This window comes from Parus major, chromosome 13, assembly GCF_001522545.3.
Source record: "Parus major isolate Abel chromosome 13, Parus_major1.1, whole genome shotgun sequence".
NCBI lineage: Eukaryota > Metazoa > Chordata > Aves > Passeriformes > Paridae > Parus > Parus major.
The window spans coordinates 1,723,877-1,737,731 of record NC_031782.1 but is presented as its reverse complement, the minus strand read 5'-3'; the positions used below and the strand labels follow the sequence as shown (position 1 = coordinate 1,737,731).

Sequence of the window (13,855 nt, the reverse complement as noted above, 5' to 3'; positions counted from 1 at the left end):
TTAATTTTTTTTTTACATTTGGCCTCACTATTCCCCATCTAGAGTCACTTCCCTGCTGCTTCTCCCTTCCCCCAGGGACAAGGTGAGCTCTCAGGGCAGGGCCAGCAGCACTGCAGGAATTCCAGGCCTGTTCCGGATGTTTCCATCCCAACACACCCCAGTGCAGAGATGGAGAATTTATTTAAGGCCCTGCAGCCACGGTTGGTGACTCCTGGCTCAGGCTCAGCCTCAGCCCCTGCTCCTCCTCCTCCTCCTCCTCCATACATATTTATGAGCCAAATTATCACTGAACAAGCAGGTTGCTGTGCAAATAAATGATTTTTAATCTAAATTACCCAGTTTACACACTCCCCCCAGCTCTGCTTAGCAGAACAGCTGGTGTTTACCAGCTCCTCATCACCGATCCAGGCAACACCAGGAGACGCTGCCCAGAGAGGAGCAGCCACCTCTGAGATAGGCTGAGCTCCAGCTTTTCCCTGCCTCATCCTCCACATCAGGTCTCTCATCCAGCCCAGTTTGCACCACTGTGCCACGAAGGAATGATGAAAAAATGTCTGCTGATAACAAGTGTTATTGTTGGGTGCTGTATTCCTGCAGAAAAGAGTCATTATTTGGATGAAAATCCAAATAAACCCAGCTCTCTGTATTTCCATTCATCAGCGTTTCCTTCTCCTGATTCCACAGGAGGCTCACACCGGAGCTCAGATGATGCAAGAATTATTCCTGTCGTGGCATTTCCACTGTCCAAGAATGAACATATGTGAGAGAAACCCAGCCCCTGGTTATCCCAGGGCTTAAAGGGCTCCCTGAGGCATTAAACAAACAGGGGCTCACTGGGACTGCCAGGTCAAAATGGGGAAGGACTGGAGCACCAAAGCTGAAGCAGGGATGTTCCTGCAGCTCCTGGCACGCTCTGGGAGCGCTTGGAAGGAAGGTGCTGCTCCATTTCCAGCCTGGCAGGCTGCAGGGAGGAAGGAAAACTCCTGGCCTGGGCATGGAACAGGGCATCACACGTGGTTCAGGAAGGAGTCACGAGCCACAGCACAGCCGGTGTCAGAGGAGATGTGATCCATGCCTGATCCATGCCTTCCCTTTCCCCCAGTTCTGCCTCTGGCTGTGACAAAGGAGGACACTGGTGGTCGATGCCTTCTGCAGGATAATTCTTGTGTTCCCTTCCTTCTCTTCCCAGAGCCTTCTCCAAGATAATTCCCCTGTCTTCTTCAGGATAATTCCTCCAGGATAATTATCCAGCTTCTCCAGGATAATTCCTGTGTTCCCACAGTTCTCCTCTCCCTGGAGCCTTCTCCTGGAGCAGCAGCACAGCCTGTGCCCCTCCTGCTGTGTCCCAAAAAATGCCCCAGGAGTGAGGGACAACATCCCCATCCTGGGCAGGGGAAGGATGACAGGAGCTCCAGGAGCTGAGCCACCACCTGGTGACCTCCTCTGGCACAAAGTCCCCAAATTTCTCTGCCCACAAAACTGGTGGCTGGAGGGATGGAATATCCTCCTCTTTCCTTGGGCACCAACTCAGGACTTGGTAGACACAAACAACAGCTTTAAAATTCACTGTATTATGAATTTTAATTAGCCCTGGCCACCCTGAGCTCATCCTGGCCACCCTGAGCAGGCAGATGAGGGAGAGGGAAAATGATATTTTATAGGATGCTCCCAAGGAAGAAGATCTTTTCCCCCTGCCTGCACCACAAGTTTGTTTGGCTGTGATTTAAGGAAGACACATTTGGTTTCCAAGCAGTTCCAGAGTCCCTGCAAGTCAGAACATCTCTGAGGGACTCCTGGAGCTCGGCTGAGTTAGGGCAGCTCAGACACTGAGTCTGGGTGTTTGAACAAAGCCCTCAGGGCTTCCAGATCCATCCCAGCTCCTCTCCACAGCCTGATTTCCAACTGTCCATCTTCCTCCTGGCACAAAGATGTGGGATCGTGCTTCTCCCCGTGTGTGAAAAGACCCAGAGGATGGTAAGGGGTTGGAATGGTCCTTAAAAACCATCTAGACCAAAAGAAAAATGGGAACTGGCTGAAAAGCTGCAGAAAATCCCCTGCCCTGGCGTGGTGAGCACCAAGCACCTGCAGCGAGCTCAGGCAGCACACTGGGGTGGGCAGGGAGGTTTTGGGGAGCCCTAAGCTCGCTGGGTTTCACCCAGGGTGAAGATTTCCCTCCTCTGGACTGGGCTCTGAGGCTGCCCGGCAGGAACTCGGTAAACAAGAGGTAAATAATCATTGCCCCGGTGACAAACGCCCTCGGAGGGATTGGAAGAGGAAGCCGAAGCCGGCGTTTGCGGAGAGCAGGGAGGAAATAAATATTCTGCATTTAACAATCCCAGGCAGGGCGGCACGGGCAGGGAGGTGGAGGAACTGGGAGCAGGCTCTGTCTGTGAAGCCCCAGATGGCCACAGGTTGCCAAAGCAAAGAGATCAGCCGGGAAAACCTCTCCTTCTTCCCTGTCCTCCAGTCCGGAGCGAGAGCCGAGCCCGGGGCTCGCAGGGAAGCTCTCGCTGTAAAAATGGGCATTTATTGCTCTCTGGTGGCAGAGCTGCACATTCCTGCTGTGTGCCCGGGAGAACATCGGGCTGGGAAATCCCTCTGAGATCATCGAGCCCGACCATTCCCCCGCCGCTAAACCGTGTCCCCAAATGCCACATGACAGGGATGGGGACTCCAGCGGCTCCCCGTTCCGGCGCTCTGCTCCTGTGCTCCTGCTCTGGACCCGGAGCTTGAGGGCAGGGCTGGCTGAGGGTGGGCTCTGCTGGGGGTTTTTGACCCCAGATGAGGCTGGAGCAGCCCCTTTATTCCTCCTCACTTCCCTAATTCTGAGACTCACTGCCAAAAGCTTTGGTGGTGCTTTTTACAGGAGAGAGATTCCATCACAGCCCTCGCGGGGCAGGCGAGGATAAAAACCAGGCATAAATAAAGGAGCAGCTGTCTCAAACACGTTTGGGTTGGGCTGAGCTGTTCCAAGGTGTGGGGACAGGCAGGCACATGGCAGCACTCCCCGGTCCCCATCCTGCTTGTGAAACCTCCCAGGAGCTCAGCCCTGCTGCACCACCAGCTCCAGCACCGCTGCTGGGCCCTCATCCTGCCCTGGCTGTGCCACCTCCTCTGCAGGGCACTGCCCTGCTCCTGAAAAACGAGGGCAGAATCCCAAGTGCTTGGGATGAGGAGCCCAAACCCTTCCAGCTCTTCAGGATGTGGTGAAGGACCTCTCCTGGGCCGGTTCTGGAGAGCACACGGACCTTGCACGCTGCTGCTGATGGCTCCCACTGGTGTCCCCAGGGTGGCAGATGGGTCACACCACGTGGCCACCTTCGGTCAGCCACCGGGGCCGCTCTGTGGCACAGCCTGGGGTGCCCTCAGGTCCCCCTGGGGCTCCGGGGATGGCACCCAGCTTGGCACGGAGCAGGGATTGCAGCTCCCGGTCTCCCAGCTCGGTGGCTGCGGCGAGGGCCAGCAGGAAGTAGGAGGCTGCATCCTGTTCATCCTGAGCAGAAAGCACAGGGCAGGTGTCAGGAAGGGGCTTCACTGGAGGTCATGGGGCAGGAGGGAGCTGGAGCAGAGCTGGGGACACCTGATTTCACTGGAATGGTGCTAAGGGCCAGCACTTCTTCCCAAATTACCTCCTCCACTTCAAAAGCAGATGTGACCTCCAGCGTCAGCTCTCCATCCAAGCCACAGCCCCATGGGAAGGCTCCTCTCTTACCTGCAGCTTGTGCAGAGCCAGGTTGCCCAGGTGCCAGTAGACCTTGCAGTAGTACAGAGCTTCTGCTGAGCTCTGCAGCACGGGGGGACGCATGGCCAGGGTCTTCAGGTAGCAATCCTCGGCCATCTCGTACATGTGCAGCAAGTCATAGGCTGTGGCCAGGCGGTGGAAGGCAACCAGCTCCTGCAGATGATCCCCTGGAAAAGAGAGGGGTGGAATCAACCAGCTCCTGCNCAACCAGCTCCTGCAGATGATCCCCTGGAAAAGAGAGGGGTGGAATCAACCAGCTCCTGCCATGGATCTCCTGGAAACATTGCTGATCCAGCTCAATCCATGCCCAGCCCTGCTGAGCCATGTTGGATGCATTTCCTCAGCAGCCTGGGGGGCACAGGTACCTCCGAGAGAAACCAGAGCCATGGGCAGGGTTGTTGATGCCACAGCTGGACAGTCTGGCCCAGCAGTATCGTTCAGCCAGGGGATTTTTTGGGTGCTGGAAGGGGCTGTTACGAGACTGGTCCAACCCCAGACATTTAAGCTGGCATTTTGCCCATCCGAACTATTTCTGTAATGGGAAGAGGTGAGGTTTTCAGCAGGGCAGAGAGGAACTGCTCAGTCCTGTGCTTTCACCAGATTTCCTGTGCTCTGGGGTAACAAAAACCCTTTGCTGTCAAATAGCTGAAAAAAGGGAAGTGGTCTTAAAAAGATGCCATGACTTTGGGTAAGAATAGGTCCAGCAGTGTTAGGAAAGCAGGAGATCCCCTTTTCACATGGATATTGTTCTCATCCACAAGATTCAGTGGCTCCCAATGCCCTGTGGGTGAGAATGACCCAGTGACCAGTAACTCCCAGTAACTTTGGGCTGTGAATCACTCACCGACCCTGAGGCTGAGCCTGGCTGCCAGCGTGGCAAACTCCAGAGCCTTCTCGTAGCCCTGCAGGCTGATCTGCAGCTCTGCCAGTTTATTGAACAGCCGCAGCTCTGTCTGGGTGGCCTTGAGTTTCCTGGCCAAGGGCACAGCACCTCCCTAAGGAGAGAGAATGGAGAGTTCAGGATGTTCCTGGAGGGATCAGCACTGCCTGAGGGGAGTGACAGAGCAGCAGGACAAGGACCAAGGCAGGGGATGGGCACTGCAGGTTTAGGTTTTAGTCCCTTCTTTCCATTGAAAATGAGTTTTAAATCCTGCAGCTCTCAAAGCCTGAGCCTCACATCTCTGCCCTTCCTTGGGTGCCTGGAATTCTGACTGGGTGTACCCAGGAGTGACCAGCTCACACTCAACACCACCAAGATTTGTAGTGAAAAGAGCCCATTCCCAAACCTAAATTATCTCTGGGGTTTTTTCACACACCTGTGCTCTGGGCCTCCCACTCTGGTACCTTCAGGATCACCTCTCCACCCTCCATCCTTCTGGTCTGCCCTGGGGCAAAGCCCTCCCAGCCACCCCCTGTGGGGACCCAGGGACAGAAATGCTCCGAGGGGCTCCATACCCTGTAAAACTCCACTGCTCGGGCCCTGTTCCGGCTGCCATTAAAGAAGGTGTCACCTGCTTTCTCATAAAGATCCATGGCCAAGGAGAAGTTGTCCCCTTTCAGAGCAGTCTGGATGGCTGCCTGGAAGGGAAAAGGGGCTGGAGTGACACTTGGAAAGGCACAGATATTGGTGTGATTAAATAAAACCCATATTTTAGGAGCTGCTCTTCCACTTTGCAGCTCAGCTGATAAAATAATGCTGGAGATGGAGAAATGCCAGAAGTCTTCAACTCCAAGGACTTCCCTGGCACTTATCCCTTATTTATGGATATTTCAATGGGAACTGGTCACTTTGCACCTCCAGTTTCCTTTGGCACTCCTACATCACTTTCTGACTCATTTAATTCACTTATTTTCACCCCCAAATCCTCTAAATTCAGTGGATGGAAAGAAAGAGAGGAAATTCAGTGCCTGAGGGTAAGGCAAGAGCTCCTCCTTCCAGCAGGCTGTTTACAGTGCTCAGAACTTTCCCTTCCAGGTTTTCCAGCCCCAGAAGGCTGTGATGGGAATGTGGGGAACAGCTCCAGCCACCTCCTCCATACCTGGAAGTACATTTCCACCAGCTCATCCTCCTCTAGAAGATAATAGAGTTTTCCTGCCTGCAGCCAGGCCTCTGCTGCCTTCACAGCCTCCTCGAGGTCGATGAAGATCCTCAGGCTCTGCTTGGTGCAGTCCAGGGATTGTCTCAAAGCCCTGTAATGGTAACAGGCAAAAAGTCACTCCAGAGGAGTCCCAGGACATTCTCAGCTGTCCCCATGCCACCTCCCCATGGCAATGACCTCCTTCCCTCTCCTCCTGTTGTTACCAAAGGCTGGGGACAAAAGGACATTCCCAGCTCTGAGCAATGTGTCCTGGAAGTCTCCATGCTTTAAATCTCAGGCTTTAATGGTCATTTGGCCACCTCAGGACAATTCAGGACACCAGTGGTGCCACTCAGGCTGCTCCTCACCCCTGTGTGATAAAGAGGGGTTTGTGCAGGTCACCTCCAAACCCACCTAGCACCCAAACCCACACCTTTGCCTGGTGCTTGTCCCTTGTGCAATCATGGAGAGATCTCTGGATCTCTGAACAAGCCCCTTGTCCAGTCCTGGTCACTGGAGCACACAGTGGGATGAGCCAGAGGGTTGGACACGGGTCCAGCTGTGGGGAAGGGGGAGCCAGCAGTGTCCAAAGACAAAAGGACAAAGTTTATTTGCTTGGTGTCTCTCGTGCTGGCAGCCAGGCCCCAGCTAACCTGGGATCCCAGGGAATGGGGTGCTCTGTGATCCAAACACTCTGTTCACATGACAGGTATCTTCTCCCTAAATACCTTGTCCCTGCACTCGCTGTGACCTGGCTGAGGAGGTGAACATCCCAGCTGGGGACAGCCCTGGGGACACGGGAACTGGCTCTCCACTCTTGGTCTGATTGCCTTGGAGGTCTGTGGCCTGTCCCAGCCTCCTTCTCCCCTCTCCTGCCCAGTCTGATCAGTCCCATGCAGGTGTCAGGCTGGGGATTAAAGGTGAGCTGGGTTTTAAGCACCTCGAGTCCCTCCCTGGGGACAATATCACAGCACATATAGGAAGGGCAGCTTTGGCAGCTGGAGGCTGAAACCAGACTTACTCAAAGAGCAGATAAGGAGCCTGTTCTTCCTGGGGAGTGGTGATTAATCATTGGGATAAGCTTCCAAAGGAAGCAATGAATCCCCTGTCACTGGGTCCGCTCTGCTGAAGGCTGGATGTGTCCTGGAAAACGGTGCTTGGCCAGACTCCAGTTCTGTCTGGGACAACGTTTGCCCAGCTCTGGCTGACATTGAGCTGTTCCCTCTCAGAGCACAGTGAGAGCTCCTAAATCTCAGAACCAGAACTGTGGGGCAGATGGAGCCACCGCACCCCTTCCCACCCTGCTCAAGGGACACCCCAGGAAAGCCACTGCACTCTGGCAGCATCCAGCAGCCCCAGCCACTCACTCAGGTGTGCCCAAAGCCTGGTAGAGCAGGCTGAGGGCCTGCCTGGCATTGCCCTCCAGCTCCCTGTCCTGCAGCTGCCGTGCCAGGGACGCCCAGTGCTCGTGGTAGGCGATGCAGGCCTGCAGGTCGGGGCACACTCTGCTGCAGAAATGGCACAGACGCTCCGTGACGTGCAGCTGACCTGCGTGGCACGGGGAAAGGGAGAAGGACAGGTCAGGGGACGGTGCTGGGGAGCTGGCAGGGCCGAACGCTGCCCTGCTGTCCCCTGTACTCACTCCTCAGGTTCTGCCACTTCAGGGCAAACCCCAGCGCCAGTTCATAGCAGAGTTTGGCATCTTCCATCCTCTGCCTGTCCACCATGGCCTGTGCCAGCCACAGCAGCACCTGTGCCAGCTCCAGGTCCGGCTCTTGGTGTCCCTGGAGCTCGGCGTAGAGCCGGACCGACCACAGCAGGTAGAGCTCGGCCAGCTGGGCGGCCCCACACGAGAGGCTCAGCTGGCCCAGGTTAGCCAGGGCCACGGCCTGGTTCCTCCTGTTCCCCGTCTCCTTGGCCTTGTGCAGGGCCCTCAGGAAGTTCTCTGCAGCCTCCTGAACGTGTCCCTGGGCCCCGAGGGCCATGGCCAGGAGGTTGTGCACGGCCCCGGGCTGGGTCTCGCTGGCGGTGCCGCGCAGGGAGCGCAGCAGCTGCCGCAGGATGTCCCCAGCCGGGCCCGGCCGCTGCTGCAGGAGGTGCATCCACCCCAAGGACAGCGAGGACTCAAAAGCCTCCTCCTCCCCCAGCAGCCTGCCCAGGGCTGCAGCTCTGGCTGAATAGCAAACAGCCCCGTCCAGCAGCCCGTGCTGCAGGTACGTCCTGCTCAGCACGGCGCAGAGCGTCCTCTGCATGGCCACGGCCCTGCTCTCGCAGCAGAACTGCAGCGCTTGCTTGAGGTACAGACAAGCCAGCGCTGGGATGCTGCTCCTGTCCAGCTGCTTCCCCAGGAGTTTGGGAGCGTTTTGGAGGATGAAGCCAGCTCTCCAGATGGGGGTCGGTGTCCCCTTGGTGCTGCTGGGAGCAAAGGACCTGACAGAGGCCAGCGCGAGGTTTGGCAGGCACTTCTTGTCATAGAGGTAGCCCAAGGTGGCAGCGGCATCCAGTGGCCCACGGGAGCCTGGGCTGAGCCAGGTGGTGCTGAGACATTGGAGATGCTCCAAAAAGGGCAGCACCTCCTCGGTTCTGCCCAGCTGCAGGAAGAGCTTGACAATGAGGAAGCAGACGCGGGCCTCCAGCGGAGCGTTGCCCACAGCGATGGATTCCCTCAGGATGTACGTCAGGAGCTCCAGCTCGCTCTCCGAGCTGAAGGAGCGGCCAGGCAGGCACACGAGCAAGGTCAGCGTCTTCCCCAGCAGGGAGGAGAACTTGTGCTTCATGTTCTGCTTCAGGTAGACGGAGGCGAGGCTCACGTGCAGCGCTGCCAGCAGGGGCAGGTCCCCAAAGCCCCTGTCCAGGACACTCATGGCCTCCTCAAAGTACACCCGAGCCTGGGACAACTTGAGCTTTTTGATGCAGAGCTTGCCCAGGAGGAAACAGAGCCTGACGTGAGCCCAAACCAAACGAGTCCTCTTGGCCCAGTTCCGGGAAGTCTCCAGGTACAGAACCAGTTCATCCTCATCAGAGAAGCCATAAAAAGTGGACTGCAGAAAGGAAAAGCTGAGATCATAAAAGCTTTGGAAACTGGGCACGAAACTGTCTTGATTGAGGAAAGTCAATATGGGATCAAAGACATCAGCATCCTCCATGTGTCCAGTGTTGAGGTCAATGAAGAATTTGGGGTAGTCCAAGTCATCCAGCTTCTCCAGGAGAACATCTTCCAGTGTGGCAGGGGCTGTTTCACTGCCTGGGCTGGACAGCTCTGAGGTGCTGCTGGTAGCCCAGTCATTGATTTCCTCCCAAGACTGGAGCACTTGGATTTCTTTACTGCCATGGAGAGCAGCCTCTGGAAGGGAAACCATAGTGGGATCAGGAAGAAATTCTTCCCTGTGGCTGCCCCTGGATCCCAGGAAGAGTCCAAGGCCAGGTTGGATGGGGCTTGGAGAAACCTGGGCTAGTGGATGGTGTCCCTGTCCATGGCAGTGGGTGGCACTGGGTGAGCTTTAAGGTTCCTCCCAACCCAAACCATTCTCTGATGTTTCCTCATGTCCTAATTCACCCTCAGAAGTCATCACCCAAGCCTCACCCTCCATCCCTCCTCTTACTCACCCGGTGGCACTTGTGGGAACACGGCTGTGGGTTCAAAGCCAGCTGTACAAAGAGACAAACAGAAAACAAAACTCCAAATCCTTGGCTGGTGTCAATGCACAGAGATCAGTCACAAATCCAGAACAGAGAAACTGAGAACCCCCAGAAACCCTGACCCGGGTCCTGCAGGCCAGGCTCAGTGGAGAGCAGCATGTGCCAGGCTGAGCAGCTCAGGAGCTGCCCTGGGAGCACAGAAGGTCCCTACAAACCCCTGGGGTCACCTCCTGAGGGCACCTCCAGCCCCCATCACCAGCCTGAGCACAGTTTGTTGCTGCCTCCACCCTAAAAGTTTCCTCCACTGCACTCCCATGATCCTGGGGCTCCCCAGGCACTGCCCAGCTCTCCGTGGGGATCCAGGGAGTGGGACAAAAGGAGAGGGGACACTCACCCAACCTGTAGACAGAGGTGATGTCAGTGTGCGCCAGGTCCCCCAGGAGGGTGGCAAAGTGCTGCTCGTCACCATTGCAGGGGATGTGCAGCACAGGGGACTTCTCCTCTTCGCTCAGAAACACAAAGCCCTTTCCCCTGGGGTGGGGCAGGAGAAAAGAATCAGTGTGTCCCCAGCCCCTGACACTGCAGCTGGCCTGTGGGGTGGGGTGGGATGGGGTGGGATGGGATGGGATGGGATGGGATGGGATGGGATGGGATGGGATGGGATTGGATAGGATGGGATGGGATGGGATGTGTTTTCTCATCCCTTCTCTTCCTCCCACCACAGAAGTTCTGCTGCAGATGAACACAGGATTTTGGACACCTTCCCCATCCAGGTTCTCCATGAAGGAACAGAAAGGTACCAGAGAAAAGGATCCATTGGTCTTTTTTGGAATCCAGAAGCCACAAGATACCACTTGATCTGCTCTGTTCCTTCTGGAGCATCAGAGAAAAGTGCTACAACTCACCTTGGGTGACTCTGAGAGAGGAAAGCTCAGCAGATGTTGGTTAAAGCCTTGTCCTCCTACACACACTTTTGGGATGGGCATCGAGTGGAAGCCACCAACAGAGACAACTGCCTGAGTCAGGGTGGGATTTATCACCCTCCCTCCCTGGACAGCTCCTGCTGTGTCCTTGGGAGGGTGTGGAATTCTGCTCTGTGCCAGTGGCCATTCTGCCTCCACATCCAGGGGCAGGAGGAAGGAAAGCAGGATTTGGTTTCCTTGGCAGGGAATGCTCTCCCCACCCCTGCCAGGCCCCCAGCCCCTCAGAGGTACAAAATGAAGACATTGCTAGGACAAAATGGGAAGCCAGCTTGCAGGAAACCAGATTAGCCCAGGGCTGGTTCTGTTCCTCTCCAAGAATCACCTGAGGCAGGTGAAATACAATTTCTGTGTCTGAGCTGCAGCAGAGCCTGGCCAAGGCTTCTGCTCACGCCTCAAACCCACCCTCTGGGAAGGTTCTGCAAAGGAAACCACCTGCCCTAGGCTCTCGCACAGCCTTGAGGTGGGATTTGGAGCCTCCCCTCCCTTTCCTCCAGAATTTAATCTAAATAAACTCACAGAGGTTGGCAGGGCTCGGGATTTACGTGTCGGGTGGGAACGAAGCCAATGCTCCTGGTGCTGAGGGATTTGCCCACAAACCAGGGCAGCCCAGGGATGAAGAAACCGATGATTTCTATGGGGTCTCCTTTGGAGAAGCTCAGCTCATCCCACGCTGCTCCTCTGTGGTCCTTGGTGGCGATGCACCTGCCTTTGACTGGGAAACCAAGGCAAAAAAGGGAATTTCAGTGGGATCCCTGCTAAAACCTCCTCACTGGAAGGAACCTGGGCAAGGAGAGGCCGTGATTCCAGCTGGAGAGGACTGTCTCTCCCTCCCCTAAGATTTATTGTGAGCTTGGATCCAGCTCTCTGCCATTTCTCCTTGAGAAGTGCATGAGAATACAAAATAAGAGAGGGATAAGCTCCACACCCCTGCAAGCAGCCTGGAAGGTGAATGGAAATATGGATTTTCACAGACTCTGGCCTATCTCAACTCTGCCAGTAATGAAATCTCAGGCAGTGCAAATGTCCATCCCTACATGACAAAGTCACACCTGCAGGGACCTCCTGTGTCCTGCTGGACTGGGTTGGGTTAGGGGCTGGATGGTGGACACAGATTTCATGGGAACACAAGGTGGGAACCTCATGATTTGAAACCTCCCTCATGAAAGAACAAAAAGAAACATAAAACTGAAGTAGTTCAGGAAAAACCCAGCTGCAGGAAGGTGTCACCAGCAGCTCTCTGTGATCCTCAGAACGGGGTTTGCAAGTTCTGATCTGCATCCCAGAGAGTGCAGAGATGCAGCATTCCCTTAGAACCCCTCTAGTGGGGTCAGGCCCAGAACAACAAATGGATTTGTGGTCATTTGTGGCCAAGCCCAGGCTTTGAGCTGTGCCCAGCCCTGGGACAGTGCCTTGCACAGCTGTCACTCACCAATGGCCTGAGAGCTCGTCCCACTGATCTCCTGCGAGAGGCCAAAACTCACAGCATAATTCTTCAGGAACCACCTGCAAGGCAAAAGGGACCCTGGTCCTCGGTGAGCACTCCTGAGCTCAGGCCACCCCAGGGATGGTGTCACACCACAGGGGAAGAGCAGGATAAATTTGCCATCTTTAAAGGAGATTTCTCCAGGTAAAAGGCTCAGGTGACCAATGTGAAGCCCCACCTTGGCTGGCATTGCCTTAATTCTTTCTGCTACTTCTTCATCTGTTAATCAGAGATAACCTGATGTATGACCTAAATCAATATCTTACAAAAAACACATCTGAAGTAGGAGCATGTCCTTGCTGTGTCCCACTGACAGCACCTGCATTGATTCCAGTTTTATGCCTAATGTGGATCCTCCTGGAAAAATCCTCATGGAATTGTGAGGCTCTTGCCTCACAGGAAATCAAATCAGGAAAGATTCCTGGTTTGAGCCCTTTAATTCACCACTTACTGGTAAAAGGGGTGAGGTATTGGCTCCAGAGCTGTCACGGGCACCATGCCTCGCTGTCCCGTCAGCAGGGACATCCCTTCCCACCTGGAATCCTGTCCCACACTCTTCACATGGATCAGCTCATTCCTGCAGAGCTGCAGACTCTCCTCTCCCTCCTGCTCCGACTTCCAGGCTCCAGGCACTGCCCTGCAGAAAAAGTTCCCTGCAGAGAGAAGGAGTCGGGGATTGGATCAGCTGCTGGATTTTCAGGGGGGATTTTCAGGAATTCCCCACTGTGCATTGCTCTCACACCTTCCTGGAGGAGCAGATCCATGTAGATGGTGGCCAGGTGCTCTTCATCCACGCTGACCCTGAGCTCCGTGTCCTCCACCAGGGCACAGTCCAGCCAGAACTCCTGGGCAAAGAGCAGCTGCTCCAGGCAGGTGCCCACGTACCCTGAGAAGCCAAGAGGGGGATCAGGATCAGCATCTCCTTCCCTGGGCAGCAGAAAGGGTCTTGGAGATTTCCAAATGTCTCCAAATTTTGTCTCCAAAATTCGAATCTTCCCAATTCTCACCGATGCAAACAGAGATTTCATAAACAACGGATTGCAATGTTTCCTAATTCATATTCTCACTGTTCACCCTGAACATTACAGTTCTGTAGTGTCAGGAAATGCCTTCTCCAAAACCCCATCTCACACTGTCTGTTTAGACCTTGGAAACGTTACCTAAAGTCAGATAAGTGGAAAACTTCCAGACTTCCTCCAGGGTTTTGAAGGTGAGGAGGAAGCGATCCTCGTGTGCCTGCATACAGACCAGCCTGGCTGACAGCTCCTGCACGTGGGAGACAAAGCAGCATCAAGGGACACTCCTTGAAATCCAGCAGGGAAGGAGAGCTCAGTCCAGGCATCCTCTCTGGAGCTGGGATTTGTTTATATAAAACAACTCTGTGCCTGTCCAGAGCTGTCACCTCCAGCAGGGACATGGATTTGGTGATGCCAGTCCTGTGAATTCCTGGCTGTTTAAGCTCAGATCCCCCAAAACAACACCAGGCTCAGCTCTGCCTCTCACTTGCCCTCAGTTCATCTTCCCCATCACTCCAGTCCCCTCCAGAGTCCCCTGCAGTGGCCTTGGGGGAGCTCAGCTGGTACCCCAGCACTCCTCCCACCATTCCAGACACATCCCAGCATGCTGCCATGGGCTCTCTACCTTGAACAGGGCACAGACGTCCCTGTCATCGCTCTCCAGAGCCCACAGCTTCTTCCTGGCAGCTTCCTGGAGCTGGGAATTGAGGCACCGGGAGGAGTGGCTCTCCACGGAGAAGGAGAGTGAGAGCTCTTGGAAAGGAAGAGGAGGAGATTAAAGGGGAGGAGGAAGAGGATGGAGAGATATCCAGAGCCACCCAGAGCCTCCCAGAGCCACATGGAGCCACCCAGAGCCACCCAGAGCCACCCAGAGTCACCCAGAGCCTCCCAGTGTCACCCAGAGCCACATGGAG

The 13,855-nt window shown here is 55.2% G+C and overlaps 1 protein-coding gene across 4 annotated transcripts in view; it reads right to left on the bottom strand.

Moving 5' to 3' along the window:
* Positions 1–299: 299 nt before the first annotated feature.
* The window catches only part of SH3TC2 (SH3 domain and tetratricopeptide repeats 2), a 14,356-nt gene continuing 800 nt past the window's right edge, over positions 300–13,855 (bottom strand). Inside the window, exons 2-17 of one of the 4 annotated variants that reach the window (XR_004499341.1) lie at positions 13,567–13,694; positions 13,086–13,191; positions 12,668–12,811; positions 12,377–12,578; positions 11,872–11,945; positions 10,959–11,154; positions 9,854–9,990; positions 9,427–9,468; positions 7,463–9,163; positions 7,188–7,368; positions 5,782–5,932; positions 5,198–5,320; positions 4,587–4,737; positions 3,713–3,909; positions 3,249–3,493; positions 300–2,005 (exon numbers count right to left, since the gene is read on the bottom strand). Coding sequence is in view for 3 of the 4 variants with exons in the window: in XM_033517691.1 (XP_033373582.1) it covers positions 3,302–3,493; positions 3,713–3,909; positions 4,587–4,737; positions 5,198–5,320; positions 5,782–5,932; positions 7,188–7,368; positions 7,463–9,163; positions 9,427–9,468; positions 9,854–9,990; positions 10,959–11,154; positions 11,872–11,945; positions 12,377–12,578; positions 12,668–12,811; positions 13,086–13,191; positions 13,567–13,694 (3,725 nt within the window). In the remaining variant the exon portion in view is untranslated. Of the gene's footprint in view, positions 3,494–3,712; positions 3,910–4,586; positions 4,738–5,197; positions 5,321–5,781; positions 5,933–6,841; positions 7,066–7,187; positions 7,369–7,462; positions 9,164–9,426; positions 9,469–9,853; positions 9,991–10,958; positions 11,155–11,871; positions 11,946–12,376; positions 12,579–12,667; positions 12,812–13,085; positions 13,192–13,566; positions 13,695–13,855 lie in introns of those variants that run through there. The other 3 variants (XM_033517691.1, XM_033517692.1, XM_033517693.1) reach the window with 3 other exon arrangements.